Source organism: Ctenocephalides felis, unplaced genomic scaffold, assembly GCF_003426905.1.
Source record: "Ctenocephalides felis isolate EL2017-DRISC unplaced genomic scaffold, ASM342690v1 CF-g0.4_SCAFFOLD_01170, whole genome shotgun sequence".
Lineage (NCBI taxonomy): Eukaryota > Metazoa > Arthropoda > Insecta > Siphonaptera > Pulicidae > Ctenocephalides > Ctenocephalides felis.
The window spans coordinates 44546038-44567419 of NW_020537324.1; the positions used below are offsets into that span (position 1 = coordinate 44546038).

The 21382-nt window shown below is 32.1% G+C and overlaps 1 protein-coding gene across 1 annotated transcript; it reads right to left on the reverse strand.

The window, feature by feature from the left end:
* Positions 1 to 835: 835 nt before the first annotated feature.
* Positions 836 to 19677, reverse strand: LOC113367288 (15-hydroxyprostaglandin dehydrogenase [NAD(+)]-like). The gene is made up of 5 exons (XM_026608906.1): positions 19558 to 19677; positions 18222 to 18455; positions 13568 to 13729; positions 1098 to 1252; positions 836 to 971 (listed from the first exon to the last, which is right to left on the reverse strand). The coding sequence occupies exons 1-5, from the start codon at positions 19648 to 19650 to the stop codon at positions 836 to 838; spliced, it is 780 nt and encodes a 259-aa protein (XP_026464691.1). The 5' UTR covers positions 19651 to 19677.
* Between the last annotated feature and the right edge of the window lie 1705 nt (positions 19678 to 21382).

Consider the following 21382-nt stretch of genomic DNA (forward strand, 5'->3'; position numbering starts at 1 on the left):
GATGGATATTAACATCGACAAATCTATGTGATGAGAATATCGAAACTAGACTAAACTGAGGATGGCGGTAGGAAACAAAGAATTGGAATACGTGAATTATTTTAAATACTCGGGAAGCAAGCTGACTACAGATGGATGCTGCAAGAGAAAGAACATGGCCAGAATTGAAAATGTTTGAATACACAAACACACAAGCTCTAACATATACATATTGCCGATTTTTGGTATCAAACAATTTAGAATGACTTTAAACGTCAAGAAAGATAACAAAATCGAATATTCTGGCAAAAACTTTCTCAGATTTTTTAAATATAAATTTTATAGCCATTGATATATTAAAATTGCTATTGAATCAAAATTAAAAGCAAATTGGTATTAATTTTTTTTTCTCTTACTATTCTTTCTATCTCTCTGAAACAAATTAACAATATACAAATAAATATATGCTCGAGTAATAAATTGATTTGGCTCATTGCTTATGTGTTTTTTATTGGATTCCATTTCTAAATTAGCTGAATATTACCTCTTTTCTTACCTACTATTTATAATGTTTAAGAGAATTTATATAAAATAATTGGAAGTCTTATAAAAATGTATTCAATAAAATTTATATTATATAACTTAAGTGTACATAATATACATATATATATATATATATATATATATATATGTATATATATATGTATGTATATATAATGTTTACAATAAAAACTGTCACCACGAAATTGTGCTAAATAAAGGAAGAAATATTTGAATAATATTGAATTGAATATATACTAATTCATTCAATAATTTCAAACACATGCTTTTATCATGTTTTTCCTAAATCGAGTGATTATATTTCTGTTTTTTTGAGTTCTTCAAATGTTGGTACATGCACATCGAAAATTTTACCACCATTAACCAGCCATACGGCACCGTTAGCAGCTTCTTGAAGCATGCGTATGAATGCATTTCCAACCAATTCGGGTCTGCAGAATGATATTATGTTTATATAAATTAACTGATATTAAAATTATATAAAAATATTAAATATTAGTTTTAATAAAAAATAGTTATATTAATTAACTTATTATTAGTAATAAGTGGGTACTTACTCTTGGTCTTCTAACAAAGCTTTTGGAATTTGTTCATACGGAATGTGCTCTTGTACAATTCCATACTTATTTATGCCATGTCTCAGAGGTGTATTGGTCCCTCCAGGACATAGTAATAGATATCTGATCCCGGTTGGACTACAATTTTCAGTTTGCTGCAAGTTTTTTACAAATTGGATTCATCATATGAAATTTCCATGATTAAAACAGAAAAAAAGCATTTCCAACACAGATAATTTGTAATTAGTTCAAAAATATTCATTACAACGTTATTATTACTATGAGATAAAAAAACTAAGAAGTTTCTTCACGTGTATTCATTGATAAAACGTTTATTATTATGAGAGGAAAAATAATAATTTAAGAAATCATAGGCAGCTTTTAAATTATATACACAATACATATAATATAAACTACAACTATATAACATAAAGTAAAAACTAACAAGTTGGTATTGGTATTTTGCCTTGAGGCAAGTTACATGAAATTCCCGATATGTGTAATTAATCGACTTGATCAATAAAATATACATTAGTTTATAAGTGATTAAAAGTATTCCGAGTGGATTTATTACACATAATTGAAAACGAACGAGCACGTTAACACGGAATATTTTCTAAAAGCAAATTTTCACGCTCAATAATTGAAAACGAACGAGCACGTTAACAAGGAGTATTTTCTAAAAGCATTTATTCACGTTCAATTTAAATTTATTTATTTTACACCATCTAGATAATCGATTAAAGTCATCCTGGACCGCAAACAAATCACCTTCGTTTCTTATGCCTCTGTATATTTTAGAATCATCCGCAAACCAAAAAAACTCAGATGAGAATATACAAAATAGCAATGGTCCAAGATGAGATCCTTACGGCACGCCTAAAGAGACAGTACATTCATCAGATATGGAGTCATTGGTTCTCACGCATAGCTTTCTACCTCTCAAATCGGAATCAAACCAATCATATAACCGACCAGAAATGTCATATTTTTTAAGCTTCATCAAGCACGCCATGATTAACCTAATCAAAAGCTTTATTGAAGTCTGTCTTTACAGCGCGTGTTCCCATTTTGTTCTCAAGATGATGCATTACATATTCTACAAATGTCATGAGATTGGAAGTTGTAGAATTACCCTTTATGAGCGTTGTTGATTATTCAGGGTGCTTCTAAACCAAAACTCTATTCTACTAAAAATTATTTTTTCAAATAATCTAGGTGGAGCTGATTGAATATAAATTTGTCAGTGATTACATACGAGTATATTACTTCACGCCTAATTTGAATACAGAGACAGCATATACGTTTTCCCAAACAACTGAAAACATACCCCATTTTAAAGATTTATTCAGGATAAAACTTAAAGGTTTGCATAACTTAGATGAGCATTCTTTTAGTAAAAATTTTGGTATTCCATTTAGCCCAAATCCCATTAACTGTTCAACGACATTGAAGCAATTCATCAAAGCTGATTAAAATTTTACTTAGGTTAGTGTTGCCATTGGACAGACCATTTAATAGTCGTCAAATATATGAGAATATATGTTCAGGAATATAAAGAATTGGCTTTTATCCTCCCTTCAGCTCGAAAAGTATATATAACTAGCTGACCCGGCAAACGTTGTTTTGCTAAGTAAGGTATATTCTAATCAATTTCTAGAGAATCAAAAATATTAAGTCGGTCAGATATTTTTTCACCTTCGAACGGTCGGAAAGGTCTGGCTAGACCACCATTCATTTTACATGCATTTATATGGGATAAATGAGTTTTTGGTGTCTTATATATTAACGATTATTAGTAGTAAATATTTATAGTTTTGATTTTTTTTTTCTTACCGTCTTTTGCATGTGTTGAGCTTGCTTATAATAAAAATATTACATATTATATTATATAAAAAAAATCAAAAAATATAAAAAAATCGTTGCTTTTTTGTTAATTTTTCTGTTTTATATCAATGAAAAATTTATTCTTTTTCGGCGCCTTTGAAATGAATGTGAAATTCAAATGAAAACGAAATGAGGTGCGTCGCCTTTGAAATGAGCTATAAAACTCAAAGTGAAAATATAATTTCACTACAGCTTTGCCAAAAAAAAAAATTTCGAACGCAGTACGGGTAGAAAAATTTTTGATAATGTTTGCATTACTCATCCGATTTTCAGTGTTTGCGATTACCAATAAGTTTGGTAGGTTTTCAAGAAACTCTCGTCATGAAAATACTAACATTCATGTTACAACACATAGCAAAGAATATATACAACCATAGATAAACAAGTATACAACGCAGTTTGAATAGAAAATACCATGAAAAAAGACAAAATACTGGTTTACATATATCAAAAAGCGTATATTTCATACAAAATGTATGGGTGGTCTGGACAGAACTTTCCGACCGTTCTAAGTATAAAAAAGTTAATATCCTTATATTTATCCTTCTGTACATTTTTTCGTCCTGATTTTTTCAATGATCGACAGCTAATGAAAATTTAGGAAAAGTCAAGAAATTTCAAGTCGATAGGATTACTAGAAGTTTTTTTTTTAATTGAAGTCGAAAAAAGTCTGGCCAGACCACGCCGACCGACGGAGGGTTAAGTGAATAAGGATGTGTTGTTTGAATGATACATAAAATGAGGTATTATAAAAACAATAAACCCCCATTAGTTTGTCTATATTTTGTCAATACAATCAAACCAGTGGCGGATCCAGGGGGGGGGTCACGGGGGTCATGACCCCCCCCTGAGCCTGTTGTAGGACTTAGATAAAACACTAATTTAACAACAAAATTACTTCATAATGATTTCATTCACCAAACACATTATATAACTTAAATATTTAACTGATTGTAGACGAATGGCGGAGTCAAAATCCCTAAAATTTAAGGATTTTCCAATCGTATTGCGAATAGCTGTTTTATTACAGTTTAGGAAAAAAAATTCATTCAAAATTCAAAAAATTAAACTGACTGTGAGTGGCCCTTACGCATGAACTTTCTGTAATATTAACATCTGTAAATGTTAATCAATATGTGGGGTGGTCCCACATATAAAAATCAAGACACTATAAATGAAAAATAAAGTTTATTACAAAATTATAATAATTACAAATCTTCTTGGTTGAATTCTGGTATTCTTGGTATTCCTCGCTTGGACTCCGTAGTTTTTCTAGGTATTGCCTGCTCGACCAGTAGAAGAGAAAAGAGAGCGAGGATGGTAACTGCTTTGGTTATATACCTGGTAGCCTGACCCCCTCCACATATTAGGGTCCCTAATAGTGTGGAGGCTAGTGTAGCTCTTTACTACTATTTTCAATAGTAGGAGAGCTAGTGTCGCTGCAATACCCCCCTGGCGAGTCAATAAAATTGTATTAATTTTATTGGATGCGAGGACGAACTACCCGTCCAAACCGTGTTTTATATTGATTGGAGGTATGTTCAGTAGCTCTGGATGGAGTTGGACTCGTACTTTGGTCGTCTTCTGTGGTAAAAGCGGGCTTGACACGATCGATGGATACTCTTACATTGCGTTCTCCAATTTTAATTTTCAATGTTTTGGAGTTTCGATCTATGACTTCATACGGACCTCTGTATGGACAAGAAAGCGCTGGTCGCAGAGCGTCTTCCCTAAGGAATACAAATTTTGCATTACTTAGTTCTTTATGTACAAAAGTCTTTTTCGATCCATGTGCAGATGTAGGAGTTGGATGTATTGTTTCGAAATGTCGATGTAGATTTCTCAAGAATCGCTTGTTTGTATCCTCCTTGCGTGTGCTAATTAAAAATTCGCCAGGTAGACGAAGCGGTTCTCCGTATACTAATTCGGCGCTGCTGCTTTTAATGTCTTCTTTAACAGAAGCTCGAATTCCTAATAAAATATTGGTAGGAGAATCCATCCATGACGGGTCTGCATGGCACATGAGGGCTGTTTTCAGTGGCCTGTGAGCATTTTCAATCAATCCATTCGATTGCGGGTGATATGCTGTAGTAGGAGTATGGGAAATTCCTAGTAGTTTGGTTGCGCTTGAAAAACAGCTGAACAAATTGCCGTCCTTGGTCGCTAGTTACTTGAGATGGAACACCAAAGCGTGAAATCCAAGAATACAAGAAAGCCCAGGTTACACTTTCTGCGGTAATATCTGATAGAGGAAAAACTTCAAGCCAGCGTGTGTAACGTCTATAGCGGTGAATAGGTATTTAAAACCTTTTGATTGTGGAAGTGGTCCGACAATGTCAATGTGAACATGCAGAAATCTGGCGGGTGGCACTTTGAACTCTCCAAGTGGTGTGACTATATGCCGACCAATTTTGGAGCGTTGACATGAGATGCAGCTTCGAGCCCAGGTTCTACAATCCTTGCGAATGCCAGGCCAAACAAATCTATCCGTGATGAGTTTAGTTGTGGTTTTTTTACCTGGATGAGATAGATTGTGCAGAGTATTAAAAATATGTCGTCTATGTTCAGCAGGAACATAAGGACGTAATCGATTTTGAGATATGTCGCAATATAATTGTTCTTTGTTTCCTGGAATAGCGATGCGTTTCAGGTTGAGCAGTATCTGATTTTAAGAGCGTTACCAGTTCTTCATCTTCGTCTTGAGATTTAGCAATAACGGAGTGATCCAAAGGCGATGTTATGGCTTCTGTTCCTCTTGAGAAAGCGTCGGCTACAATGTTTTGTTGTCCACTAACATAGCGAACATCTGTTGTAAACTGCGACAAGAAACTTTAATTGATTTAACTGTATTGGCGGCAGCTTGTCCTTTCGCTGGGCAAAGGCGTGAATTAAAGGTTTGTGGTCAGTAAACCAAATGAAATGTCTCCCTTTCCAGTAAGCTTCGAAAATGTTGCACTGCTTCGTATCCTGCCAAAAGTCTCGATAATATGCTGGCCATAGTTGTTGTTTCTCAGATAGTTTTTTTGAAAAGAAGCCCAAAGGTTGCCAAGTGCCATTGATGTACTGCTGTAATACTGCACCGATAGAATGGTTAGATACATCGCTAAATAATGCTGTTTGAGCATTTGGAACTGGGTGTGCTAGTAATGTTGCTTTAGCCAATTCTTTCTTACAAGTCTCGAAGTTATCTTGAAGCTGTGGAGTCCAAGAAATTGGTTGTGATCCAGATTTGGTAGATCCTGAGAGCAGCTTGTGTAGCGGAGCAAGAAATTCAGCTATGTGAGGAATAAACCTTCGATAGTAATTAATCATTCCTATGAAGCGTCGCAGCTTTGAGTAGGTTGCCGGTAGCGGATATTCTTGGAGATCGTTGATACGGTCTTGTGGTGGCAAAGTTCCATCTTTAGAAATTTCATAACCAAGAAATGTAACTTTGGGTGCACCTAATACGCATTTCGCTGGATTAATGACAACGCCGTGGTCTTTCAGGCGTTGAAATAATTGGCGGAGATGATCTTGGTGTTCTTCTAGCGATGTAGATGATATAAGAATATCATCTAGGTATGCATACAAAAATCCAGACCTTGTGTAACCTCATCTATAAATCGCTGAAATGTTTGTGCTGCATTCCTTAGTCCAAAAGTCATATACGGGAACTCAAACAGCCCAAATGGTGTTATAATTGCTGTTTTTGCAATATCATCAGGATGGACTGGAATTTGCTGAAAGGCTTTCACTAAGTCGATCACTGAAAATATAGTACATCCTGCTAAATTATGGGCGTAGTCCGCAATATGACGAACGGGATATTTGTCTGGAATTGTGCGTGAGTTGAGTAGCCGATAATCTCCGCATGGACGCCACGTCGAATCCTTTTTCTGTGTGAGATGTAAAGGTGAAGACCAAGAACTATCGGAGGGTTCTTGCAATGCCTAATTCTACCATATTCTTGAATTCTTCTTTGGCTACGCGAAGTAATTCTGGCTTGAGGCGCCGTGGTCTAGAAGAAACTGGAGGTCCTGGAGTGGTTCTGATATAATGAAATGTTTTGTGTTTGCTTTCTTGACACAAGCCTGATGGTCTGGTGATGGATGGAAAATCAGCTAATAATTTATTGTATGCACTATCTCCAAATATAGACTTGACACTTTGTATCCGAGAGAATGTGACACATCCTGGAGATGACAGTGATGTCAGGTTGTCATGTAGACGAGAATTCTTTATATCGATAATGATATTGTAGTACGCCAAAAAGTCTGCTCCAAGTATAGGCATTGTTACGTCTGCTACGATGAATCTCCAAGTAAAATTTCTTCTTAGTCCAAAATCTAATTGTAGAATAATATCCCCGTACGTGCGTATGTTGGTTCCATTGGCTGCAGACAAAGTATAGTTTAGTTGTGGATTAGGTTTAGCAGTTAAGCGCCTTGGATACACGCAAACGTCTGAACCTGTGTCGACCAAAAACTGTACCTTAGTTCTGCGATCACTTATGAAGAGGCGACGGCTTGATGAAGAGCAAGGATAGGTCGCCATCACTCCTTGCCGTTGGAGTTTTCCTCTCTGAACGAACAATGACTCTCGCATTTTCTTGCCTTCTTTCCGAATTTGGCGTGGTACCAACAGAATGTATTACGGTTGCGCGATCTAGAAGTACTTCTCGGCCTGAGAAAGTGGTTAGACCTGTGCTGTCGAAATGGGCTACGGTTTCTATTTGCCGATAGGTTGAGTCTGCTACGATAGGTTAACTTGGCTAATTGCTCAGTAAGATCTTCCACACGCTGTGTTAGTTGATCATTTTTATCAATTAGTTTTTGTATGATGTCTTGCTGTTGATTGCTACTAGTTGCTGCGACTACTGGCGGTTGTGCAATCTCACATATTTTGTCGGCGAGCGATGCAAGTTCTTCTAGGTCTCCATTGATCTGGGTTTGCAATATTTGTTGAGTCTGGACCGGTAGTCGTTGAATCCAGATTTCTCGTAGGAGTGAATTGTCGACTGTAGTTGTTCCGACCAATGAACGAAGGTGACGTAGGAACTGAGAAGGACTTCGATCACCAAGTTCTTCTTGCAAAAGTAATTGTCTTATCCTTTGCCGTTCGGAAATTGATAGCCTTTTGATTAATTCCTCCTTTAGTTTTATGTATTTATTCTCTGCAGGCGGAGAATTTATCACGTCCTCAATCTGGAGTAAATATTTGCAATCTAGGTGAGCTATTACAAATTCATATTTAGCCAGGTCATTGATGATGCGGCATCGAGAAAATATTGCTTCGGCAATTGTGAACCACAATGTCGGTTTCTCACTCAAAAATGGCGGTAGATGCGGAGTGCGTGAGATTGCGTCCAGTTCCCCTTTAGTGTCCTGCATGTCTTCATTCATTATTTGTTTTTTATTGTCTTCTATGCGGATAATCGACTATTATAGTTCAGCTCACAGGCTATGTGGTCCAATTCAGCGTCGGGGTCACCAATTATGTGGGGTGGTCCCACATATAAAAATCAAGACACTATAAATGAAAAATAAAGTTTATTACAAAATTATAATAATTACAAAATCTTCTTGGTTGAATTCTGGTATTCTTGGTATTCCTCGCTTGGACTCCGTAGTTTTTCTAGGTATTGCCTGCTCGACCAGTAGAAGAGAAAAGAGAGCGAGGATGGTAACTGCTTTGGTTATATACCTGGTAGCCTGACCCCCTCCACATATTAGGGTCCCTAATAGTGTGGAGGCTAGTGTAGCTCTTTACTACTATTTTCAATAGTAGGAGAGCTAGTGTCGCTGCAAATATATAAACTAGCTGTAAGTGTAATTCTGTCTTAAGGCAATTAGGGCATCGTGCCTTAAGGCAAATTGCTGGAACTTCCCGTACCAAAAATTATTATTTTTTTAAAAACAATTAACATTTTTGAAAAAATTTTACTTCGAAAAAAAATAGATTTTTGAGAAACTATAAAATTGACAAAATATTACTTTTTTTTTAAAAAAAAATTTTTTTTGAAAACAAAATTTTTTTTAAAAAAAATGTTTTCTTTATTTTGACATATTTTGGAAATTTTGAACTTTTTTTCAAAGCAATCGCACTGCTTGAACTGCATAGAGACGAAATGTCAAAGCACGCAAGTGCCGCGCCGCCGTCTAACGCATAAGCATTGGTACGGAGCCCATAGGAATGTAAAAAAAATGTATACTTATTGTTAAAATCTCTATAAAATATCTGATAATTTGATGTGCATATGTCTAATAATCATTTTTAACCGCCCAATGGCATTTTTTTTTTACTTTTTTCATTAGATCTCCGAAACCGCTAGACCTGCCTTTATGAAAATTTGATCAATTCTATATCTTGTCAATACAAGTAAAATGTTTTTTGAATTATTCAAATCGGACGCTCCGTTCTCTTAAAAACGGAGGTACCGTTTTTGGCACTTTTTGCCCCGTATCTTCGGAACGGCTAGACCTGCCTTCGCCAAAAAGTAATCAGCACGTCTCCTTATCAATACGAATCGAATGTTTTTTGAATTATTCAAATCGGTTGATCCGTGTTCCCGAAATCGTCGACGAAAATTTGTATCCGCACATACATACACACACGTACATACATACACACACACACACACACACATACATCCATTTTTTCTAAGGTATGCCAAAATGTTCAGAAACCTCTGAAACGTGAAGATATATGAAAATTTTCATTTTCGATTTTTTTGCGATTACTATAACTTAGTTAACTAGTGGTGTTTGGCATCGTGCCTTAAGGCAAATTGCTGGAACTTCCCGTACCGTAACGAAATGTTCGAGGAATATTAAATGTTTTCAAATAGATTATTATAAATATTTTAACAGGGTCTAATATTTATAAGAACTATATAAACTGAATTGCAAAGTTAAAACTATTTATTTATAGTATATAAGTTTTAAACTTTAGTCAGAATTAAAATTAAAATCTAAATTATTTTCTATATACAAAAAAAATTTTAAACAATTTTTTTTTGAAAAGCAATTATTTTGTCAAAACAAGCAGAAAGTTTTTTGAATCATTCAAACCGGTCGCTCAGTTTCTCTCTCTAAACTGCCATTTTTTGCATATTTGGCTCAGTATCTTCGAAATTGCCGGACCTGCCTTTGCCAAAAACTAATCACCTCATCTCACAATCATTACAAACTCAATGTTATTTAGATTTGTGTTTTCTGCACTCTTTACTCCGTATCTCCGTAACTGCTGGACCTGTCTTTGCCAAAACTAATCAGCACATCTCCCTAACAATAAGAATCGAATGTTTTTTGAACCATTCAAATCGGTTAAACCATACCCCCGAAAACGTGGACGAAAGAATGCGGACATACAAAACACACTCACACATCCATTTTTTCTGAAGTATGGCAAAGTGTTCAGAAACCTTCAAAACGTTAGATTTTCGGCCTATTACTATAACTACCCTATGGGAAGTTAATAATGACTGATTTAGAGAAGTATTCCTAATCGCTGTAAACCATTTTGAAGTGAGAAACTATTGCAAATTGTTTTTATTTTCAAATATAGTAATTATTTTTTTGAAAAATGGTTTGAATATTACACATTGATGGAAAACAAACACATACAAAATACGAAGCCGAATACAAACACACGGTGAATTTTTTAAAAACGCGGCCAAATAATCCAAACTTTAATTATCATAAGTAAACCACTTGTCGCAGGCCTTAATATAGTTTAGTACGTTCATTTAGAGCAGAAACTCTATCGCCATGCAAAGTTTTGCTTAAATCGCCAAAAAATAGCAATCTATTATGAAAAAGAAACGACTTGACCGATCTTCGCCAGAAACCATTTATTTCCAAATGATATCAATCGAATAGTTTAAGCAAAAAACGATTAAAAATTTTTGACAAAAACATGGACGATAATTTCTGCACTTTTCTGTCAATAGTAAAGAAACGGATCGACCAATCGTCTCAAAAAACTAATCAACGCAAGCGCTTATTCAGTTCCATTTTATAGTTTTTAAATTTTAACATCGGTTCAGACGAGAAAACGTCGAGGAAAGATCAAATTTTGACACACGTCAAAGACGCAGATTATTTTTATAAAAATACACATATATAGGGTTAGGCGGGTCTAATTTAACTTTGAGCAATTATATTGTGAAAACTAAACGAAAAACATAACAACCAATCAGACATATCAAACAAAAAATCGTCTGACTATGTTTTAGTACAACTTACAGCTAATTCATCACATAAATGTGTTTTTTTGCTGTTTTTAAAAAAATTGTCACTTGGTCTTTTCTTACCCCATAGGCGGGGTAAAATCGGCGAGAGGACAAACAATCCAATTTACTATTTTTAATTTTAAAGGGATTTAACGAAATAATAGCTACATTATTCAACCAATGAAAAATATGAATTTTATAGATACATTTTTTACAGAGATAACTCTGTATATAACCTTGATTCGATATTTTGTCCAAAATATTCTCCAGCAGAGTTGGAATAAAGATTTATTTAATTTATCTCTTGTAAAAATGCTTTTTTAACGTCGTAAGAATCAGGGTGATGGCTGGTTGTACATTTTTCCCTCTACTTTCAAATATTGTTGTTAAGAAATTCTTAACTTTACTTGTTTTTGAGATATCGGTAGTGGACCTTTTTACCCGCGAATCTTTACGCCCCGCTCTTTCTAATATATATATATATATATATATATATATATATATATATATATATATTAAATTTGTTACATACTCATTGAGGACTTTAAAAACTTTTCAATTATGACCCCCCCCCTGACGCCGAAGCTGGATCCGCCACTGAATCAAACAGGAAGTCTTTTTGGTCTTTCGACTTATTGATTACGTTTCAAGTTTTTCAGATTCTTTTTGGATTCTGGATTTTGTGTATAATTGTAAATAATACTACTGAGCTTATCAAAATTTTCAAATTTCTGCGAGGAGAGATAGAAAATGTATTAAGTATTTCTTCTTTGACTTGCTTTTTGAGAAGTTTCAAGTAACATCCCATAAATTAAAGTAAATTTAATAAAAAAATATATGGAGGACGGAGAACAAAGGTACAATTTAACTTTGAGCAATTATAAATTATATTATGAAAATCAAACCAATTATATCGCAACAAATAACACATTTCAAACGAACAATTATCTGACTACGTTCAGTAAACTGCCTTCTACTTCATCATTGTAGAAATGTGCTTTTTTGATGTCTTTCAAAAAGTTGTTATCTAGACCTTTTTATCCTATAGGCGGGGTAACTTGAAACGGGCAGGTGGCAAAAAAATTTAAAGTCTTATTATAATTTTAAAGGTATTTTACAAAATAATTACATTTTTAACTAATGCTAAAAAACTACCAAAGGAAGAAAATACTTTTATTATGGATTTTCAAAGATTACCGTTTATCTCCCCTATTTCAAAGATCACCGCTTTCAAATCAAGGGTATAGCTGGTTATACATCTTTTTTTCTCTACTTTCAAATTTTGTTGTTAAACAATGCTTAACTTTACTGATTTTTGACACATCGGTGGTGGACCTTTTTAACCCCGGACCTTCATATATTACTATCTATTCTTCGATAAATTTTAGGAAATTATAAGGGATCGTTCAAGTATTACGTAAGCAGATTTATTACAATTATTTACCCCCCCCCCGATCCCCCTTGTCAGCAAAAGTAAGCAAAGCTCTTACCCTCTACCCCCATGCTTACGTAAACATTTTGCAATTAATGTAAAAAAATAAAAATACTACCTATGACGTAATCATCATCCAGACTCCCCTGGCCCCCATGTCAACCCAAAATAAGCAAATCAACAATCCCCTCCCGCCCCCCTATAGTGCTTACGTAATACTTGAACGGCCCCTAACTGAGAAAATGTTATTCGACAAAATGTCCATTTGATCTTTCGATACCAAATTTAGGTTCTGAATTTAAATAACATAAATAAAAAATAATATAACCTAGAAAATGTTTTATAAATACCAATAAGTATATAATTATACAAATGAGATCTTTCAGAGCACCGTGTTTGAGAAAAATATGCCCAAAAGTGCATTTTCATATTAAATTTCAAAAAAGTTGATATTTTGAGTCTCTAGTAACACTTGCGGGCCTTGCGGCCCGTTTACTAACGTTTTTGTGTATAAATAAAACTACTTATTACAATTTAATCATAATTAAATAATATTCACGTAAAACATCTTATTAAACGTAATTGAACATCATCTGTCAAAAAGGTTGACATTTCACGTATTAGCCACCGTCCATTATTTTATTTAAATTCTACACAAACTTTCAAATTAAAAATGTAAAGTTTCTACGCGATTTTGAAATAATATCACATCTTTCCGACCATCTCTGGATTGGCACGAATTTTTCAAGACTAAGACTGGCCAAATCGGTTTGGCCGTTTTCGAGTTTTACCGAATCATTTGATCGAGAGCTCCATTTTTATATATAAGATATAAAGCTGTTTGTTTTTTTGCATTTAAGTGTTTAATGTAATAATTAATATGTAATATTTGATAACATATGTAGTATTTACAAACATACTTGAAAGCATACTGACCGCTAAACATTGTGTGAATGTCAGCAAACTACTTTTGGTGCTAGTGTAGACAGGTAACCAGCGATGTGGTAGAAGAGCTGCTATTGAGCTGGTATTCACAATAACACCATCGTGGCCTGCCATAAGCTCGGCAGCAAGCTTAGTTCCGAGAATACTGGCTTTCTAATACAAAACATTACTAATTTTATTAATTTAATGTAAGTATAATTGTGAAATATAATCTTATATAATTACTGGTTTATTGTTTATATTACATAATGTAGTACAATAAACTTATACCGTATCGATTATCGAATCTTCTTTTTTCAACACTGAAATTAGTAAATTGTAAGTAAGTTTTAACTCCTTATAATTTTTCAATATCAATTGTTTTAGTTTTTAAATTTTATATTCGTAAAATACATTCTCAAATGATATTTATGTTTTTTATTAATGATATGCCCGAATATTAGACTCTGTTCAACAAATCAATATCAAATTCAAACGTACCGTACCGTAATTAAACATTCGAGGAATGAAAAAATAATCAATAATTGTTTTGAAGATTTTCAAATACATTATTTATTATAAATACATACTGTAAATTTATAAGCGCTTTTTAAATTAGGTGATGAGTGTATTTTATAAACAACTTATGTGTACGTTTACAAGAGTCTATTTTTTTTAATTAGATTTTTTTGATAATTTAGAAATTTTTTAATAATTTAGATTTTTTTTCAAATTTTTTTTCGAAGTTTAAAATTCTTTGGAATCTAAAAGAAACGTTTTTTTTAATATTTTGAGAATTAGAAAATTTTGAAAATATGCGATTTTTTTTAATTTTCGAAAAATTATTAAATTTTTGTAAAAAATAATTTATTTTGCAATTTTTTGAAATTTAGTTTTTTTTGAAAAAGATGAAGAATTTCGAAAATTTAAATTTGTTGAAACTTTGAATTTTTTTTTGAAAATTTTGATTATTTTTTTTAATTTTCAAAATCACTAAATTTTCTGTAAATGCATTTTTTGCACACAATCTACTCAAGCAAAATGTTTTTTGAATTCATCTAATCGGATAATCTGTTCTCTCAAGAACTGCATAACCGTTTTTACACCCTTTACGCTCCATACCTCCGAAACGGCAAAATAGCCTTTTGCAAAAACGCTTTGCGATCGAGTACGAACCGAATGATTTTTTAATCATACAAATCGGTTATTTCATACTGTCGAAAATGTCGAGGACATTTATTTGAACCATATAACAAAACTTCGAAATTAAAAATCTTGGTACGGAACCCAAAAAAAAATTACACAAAATGTGTACACAATATTAAAATCTCTATAAAATATCTGATAATTTGATGTACATATGTCCAATAAACATTTTTGACCGCCAAATGACATTTTTTTAAATTATTTTTATTGAGAGTCCATAACCGCTACATCTACCTTTCCAAAAATTACGAGTTGTTCGTTTCGTCAATGCAAGTAAAATGTTTTTTGAATTATTAAAATCGGACGCTCCGTTCTCTTAAAAACTGAGTTACTGTTTTTCGCACTTTTTGCCCCATGTCTTCGGAACGGCTAGACCTGCCTTTGCCAAAAACTAATCAGCACGTCTCCTTATCAATACGAGTCGAATGTTTTTTATTCAAATCGCTTCATCCGTGTTCCCGAAATCGTCGACGAAAATTTGTATCCGCACACACACACATACACACACACATACATCCATTTTTTCTAAGGTATGCCAAAATGTTCAGAAACCTTTGAAACGTAAAGATATATAAAAATTTTCATTTTCGATTTTTTTTGCGATTACTATAACTTGCCCTACGGGAAGTTAATTATAAAATTCCAGATCCTCCCCTCACGAAGTAATGGTGGTTTCCGTGGGAATCAGAGGCAAGGGCAAAGCGGAGGTTTTAGTTGGTATTATACCAGGGCGGTATTGAGTCCAACATACCCATAATGAAAAATTACAAATTAATTGAATTCATACGTTTTTATTTATATATATTTTATATAAAGAAAACCATTTAGCCAAAAAAACTAAGTTTGAACAAATACGTCCTAAATTTGAACTAAAAATTGAAATTAATTACATACGTAGGGAAGCTGGGGGCAATATTTAACAATAATAACGAAATCAAAATCTTGAACAATAACGATATCAAAATGTTGTTTTGTCTCTATTGAACAGGTAAACGGACCTGCATAATATTTCATTACTTTTGTCCTGCAGGCCGGCGCAGTTAACAGAACTGCGCAGGTACGACATTTTTTGATAGGTAATTCAAAATTGATCTATCATAAAATTTTGGTTTGCGTTATTATTATCAACTAAGTTTATATTTCATATATCTTATTTCGCTTCAAATTTATCAATCTTTGATAATGTGATTGCTAAAATGTACAAATAGATATCTTGATTAATGTAAAAAAATTACAACGGAATGTGTAGTTTATAAGATGTAGGTACCTGTAAATTGAGAAACAGAAACCACTATATCTTTGATTTCAATTATGATAATAATTGTAAATTACGTTGATATATGCTAAGCATTTCTATTACGGAAGGCACTGTATTTTTCTGTTATATTAGTTATAGTTCACGGCGTTGATTTATAAAAAGAATTACTTAGAAACAAGTCAATTATCTTAAAAATAAGTAAAGAATAAAATATCAGATGCATCATTGTCGTATTTTGTCATTAGACTTAGTAGACATAATGCCAATTACCCAATACCGAACTTATTTTTAGAAAATAATTAATTGTGAAATGATGAACAACAGCTGTGGAATTATTTTTACTCAATTCAATAAAAGGATAGTTACAGCAACCATCGATCCTTATTTATAGAAATGTAATTAGTGGATCACAAAAAATATTAAATTTTGAAAAAATTGTTACAACACGTGTAGCATGGTAGTTAAAACGAATTTAAATAATGTAAAATCAAAGATTAAAATTATGTATACTGTCAGAATTTAGAGTTACTGTACGAAAGTTAAAACAACTTGAAAGCTTAATATTAAATAAACAATAAACATACAAAAGTATTGCTAACAAATGATTAGATTATCGTCTAGAGTATGTCTAGCAATGCGATTAATTTACTAAATTCGTTTAATCCCTTTATCTGATTTAGATAATTTAACGAAATTGATCATTTTTAATTTTAAACAAATCGCACGCACCTATTTAATACTCCCATATCATTATCATTTGTAAACAAATAATATTTATCATAAAGTGATTATAGAAATTATTTACGTTTTGAAGCCACCTGATTATTTTATTTCACAAAATATAGAATGTGTATAACAGGTGTTTATGATGAATTTATTGAGAAAAAACTCATAAATAGATTTTAACATACGACTTAAACACAAGATGTGAGAATCCCATCAAACGAGAGATTCATTTGAGATAATATTAGCAAAAAAACACACAACCCTTACGAATTTGATATGGCGATTAAATGTAAAATGTACATTTTTAACGTGTAGTTATTCAACCGCTTGTCTAGCATCCCTAGATAATATGAGAATATAATATATTCATATGTTATATGCAATCATCTAGGTTACGTTAAAAATACACTCATAGGAAATGTGCACTTTTAGCGGAGAATGTGTACATTTACCAAAACAGTAGGTAGATTTGAAATGAAAAGACAAATTTATACTTTTACTTTCACGTTTTGGTAAATGTATACTTTTACATTTATGTTTTATAGAAGTTAAAAAAGAAACTAGTGGGACGCATGGCATCGTGCCTTAAAGCAAATTGCTGTAACTTCCCGTACCAAAAAAAAATTTTTTTTTAAAGATCAACATCTTTGAAAAAATTTTACTTTGAAAAAATAAGATTTTTGAGAAACTATAATTTTTTTACAAAAATTTACTATTTTAGAAAAAAGGCTTTTTCTTTTTCTTTATTTTGAAATAGTTTGGAAATTTTGAATTTTTTTCAAAGCATATTGAGCTACCGTTTTTAGCACTTTTTGCCCCGTATCTTCGATACGGCTAGACCTGCCTATGCCAAAAACTAATCAGCATGTATCCTTATCAAGAGCAATCGAATGTTTTTTGAACAATTGAAATCGGTTGAACCGAGTTCCCGAAATCGTCGGCAAAAAATTGTATCCGCACACGCATACACACATACACAGATACACACATACATAATTTTTTTCTAAGGTATGCCAAAATGTTCAGAAGATTTTGAAACGTAAAGATATATAAAAATTTTCATTTTTGATTTTATTGCGATACAGGATTTACTCTACAGGGATTTAATAATAAGTTAAATATTTGTTCAAAAAGCGCAATGCCAAAGTCGTTAATAAATAAAATTATTTTAATTTAAAAATGTAAATGACAAACAAAACATAATTTTCTTTGCTTATAATGTAACATGTAGGTTCAAATAATAATAGATAATAAAATAATATTCTACAATAAACCTATAGTAATAGGTGATAAAAATTTTGTCCTAGTTTTTCAGGACTAATGCGATATAAATCAAATAAATAATGACCAAAATGCTAACAATAATAGAAATGGTAATTAAATATAAAATTTGTAAACTTGGTTATTATGTCAAATCATAACATATCCCCTATACCATATGTTACCTAATTATAACAAAAAAATATTTAATCTTACCACATTGATATCAATCATCTTCTCCCAAATTGATTCAGCTAATATAGCTGCATTATTCAGAACTATTCTCACATTATTCAATTTTTCTCTGGCAAATCCAAAAGCAGCTTTTAATTGATTGAGATCACTTACATCAGATTCATAAAATATAATTTTATTTTTACCGTATTTTTTTGATAGCTCTACGGTTAATTCATCGAATTTTTCAGACATGTGATCAATTATTAATACTTTCTGAAATAAATTGGATAAATATTATTATTTCAAATAATATTAAAAATATTATTTTTTTATCTATATAAGTACGTTACAGTTTTGTGCCATAAATTAAATTTAGCGTCATGCACATTATATTATTGCAGCATATGCAAATTTCAAATGCAAATGAATTTTAATTTTGAATATGTTAGTATATTTTATATTGCAAATCCAGTGAACATTTTAGACGTCATTACCATGGTGGAAGCTTTAGTTTATGACACAAAACTGAGAAATTAGTAAATTTAAAATTATGTATCATATGTCATAGAAACTGTCAATCGAATTTACTGATTAGTACCTTTTTACATTCGCCCTTCAGATTTTTTTAAATAATGCTTAGAGTTCTCGACTACTCCAAGTTTAGCAAAAAGGCGGACAAAAAGCCAATTATCTGCTTTTTATTTCGAAAATAGTTGATATCTTTCTTACTATGCTATAAATCACATATATAGCTATTTAGATCAAAAATATATTAGATCGATTTTTGGCAATTACATTAATAATATAAAAAGTTTAATAGAAATTGTATTTTATTTAGAAACTGCACAGAAATATAAGTAAAGTAGAATTAAAAAATAGTTAATTAGAAACTAAATATTATCAGATTTGTTGAATTGAATTACAATAAAATCAAAAGTATGGAGACAGCAAGGGAAAGGTCAGAATTGGAGAAGATCAGAAATAAGTTCAGTTGAATTTGAATAAATCATCAGAAATAAGAAGGAAAGCTAGATTAGAATTCGAAAAGTGTATATTTAAAAGAAAAAAAAAGAATAAAGAAATCAGTTGCAAAGAGCTTAACATTAGATAGTACATATATAAATAAAAAATATTATAGAATATATATGCGAAGATCATAGATAAATAAGCATGGCGAAGATAGTGTAGAATATATAAATATGATGTAGAATATTAAAAAAATGAAATGTAGGTGGCTTAATGCTCTAAATAAGGGGGGCCAACAATATTGATATTAAAAATAAGAAAAATCATATATATATATATATATATATATATATATATATATCGTTCAATTAAATTTTAACAAAAATATAATAAAGATTCAATTCCTTACTTCAATTTTATGTTTGAGCATAAGCTCAGCAGATGATAGTCCGATACCAGACACTCCACCAACAATTATTGCATGCTTTCCTTCAAAATTCATTTTAGCCTATATCGTGGGCACAGGTTGAAGTACAACTAACGACAGTCGCTGATATGCATGCAAATGCGTCAAATATAAGGCAAGCAATTTGAAAAAGAGCGATAAGATTAAATATTTAATCTAATTTTTTCAAGGTATATTTTTGAATTTATTGAAGTAAATTTATCAGTTAACTTGATTGAGAGTAGATAATTTTCTTTTATAATTAATTTTTTTAAACGTTAAAGGGCACATCTAGTGTAAATAAAAAAGGTGATTTTTGGGAATTTATGTTAAAAAAAATACTTTATCAATCATTTCAAAATTTTAAGAATATGTTTACACATGTTTTAAGAACACATAGTAATTAAATATTTTTTAAGTTATCGTCGATCCCCAACGGCGCGAAAAAAGGCCCTTCTCATTAAACTAGATAATACTGTCTGTAAAATGACCTACGATAAAAAAATAAAAAAATGACAAAATGGCGGCGTTAAAAAAAGTCAAATTTTACCTAAAATTTTGGTCGTTTTTGAACTGCCAAAATTTGATTTTTGATCCGATCAAAAAATCGATAGTTTATTTTACGGAGAACTATATATAGAACATGTAAAAAAAATTGATAGTGATCGAAACATTTGTTTTTGAGTAATCGTTGCAGCAAATTCGGGAAATGCTTTTTCGAGGAAAACGCGTTTAAAGATAAACCATGAACCTCGAACTAAAACATTTCTCAATAACCTCAACAACAAACTCAAGTATGAGCTAAGATTATTCAATCAGCAAAATTTCGAGAAATCTGCTTAAATACAAGAGGCACTTCTCTATGGCGCGCAACCAAGTCTAATAAAAGAGTGAATATCTTAAGCAATCCAATTGAAATGTTCAAACCAGGAGGGTTCACGTGGGCTCGGAGTAATAAAGAGAAAGCCGACTGCTTTGCTGATTATCTTGAATCAGTGTTCAAACCTAACGATAACGGAAACAGCATCAGCAATCACGAAATAAGTCATCTTGCTCTAAACGTTACTATTACTCGTACATCGACGTTTTCACCAGACACAATACGCTCGCGTTGCTTGGAAATAAAAAAATAGAAAGGCTCCTGGTATAGACAGTATCACGCTCAGGTTGTTAAAAGAGTAGCTCAAGAAAGGTTTTGTGCTACTTACATATATTATCAACGCAATACTAAGATTAAACTATTGGGCAAATTTACTAAAGCAGTCTCAAATAATACTAATTCCTAAACCTAACAAAAATCCAGATCTAGTCGACTCCTATAGACCCATCTCTCTAATTTGAACTATAGCTAATCTGTTCGAGAAACTAATGCTATTCGATATAATCAAATATCATCAATTATTTCCGGACCATCAATTTGGATTTCGGCCGAAATACTCATATGTCATCTGATAGTTATTAAAATACACACGGCATTTAAAGAAGGAAAATACTGCACAGCTGCTTTACTTGATGTGAATCAGCCATTCGATAAAGACTGGCATGAGGGATTGTTGTTAAAAAATTGGCCAACTTAGTGATAGAACTTTTCAAACCAAAATAAGCACCAAAGTTTCCAGCTTTCGCAAGATAGAGGTAGGCGTTTCATAGCTGTCTTGGTCCCATGTTATATATTATTTACACCCATGACCTACCACTCGCTGACCAGACAATAATCGCTACGTTCGCTGACGACACTATAATTGCGGCTACAGATTCCAACCCTAATGCTGCTAGCAATAAACTTTAA

Excerpts from the sequence above, each read along its gene's own strand:
- LOC113367288 (XM_026608906.1), bottom strand. The coding sequence starts at position 19,650 with ATGAATTTTGAAGGAAAGCATGCAATAATTGTTGGTGGAGTGTCTGGT. Across the intron at positions 13,730-18,221 it reads AGATGATTGATATCAATGTG|AAAGCCAGTATTCTCGGAAC; the intron begins GTAAGATTAAAT and ends GTTTTGTATTAG. Across the intron at positions 972-1,097 it reads GCTTTGTTAGAAGACCAAGA|ACCCGAATTGGTTGGAAATG; the intron begins GTAAGTACCCAC and ends ATCATTCTGCAG.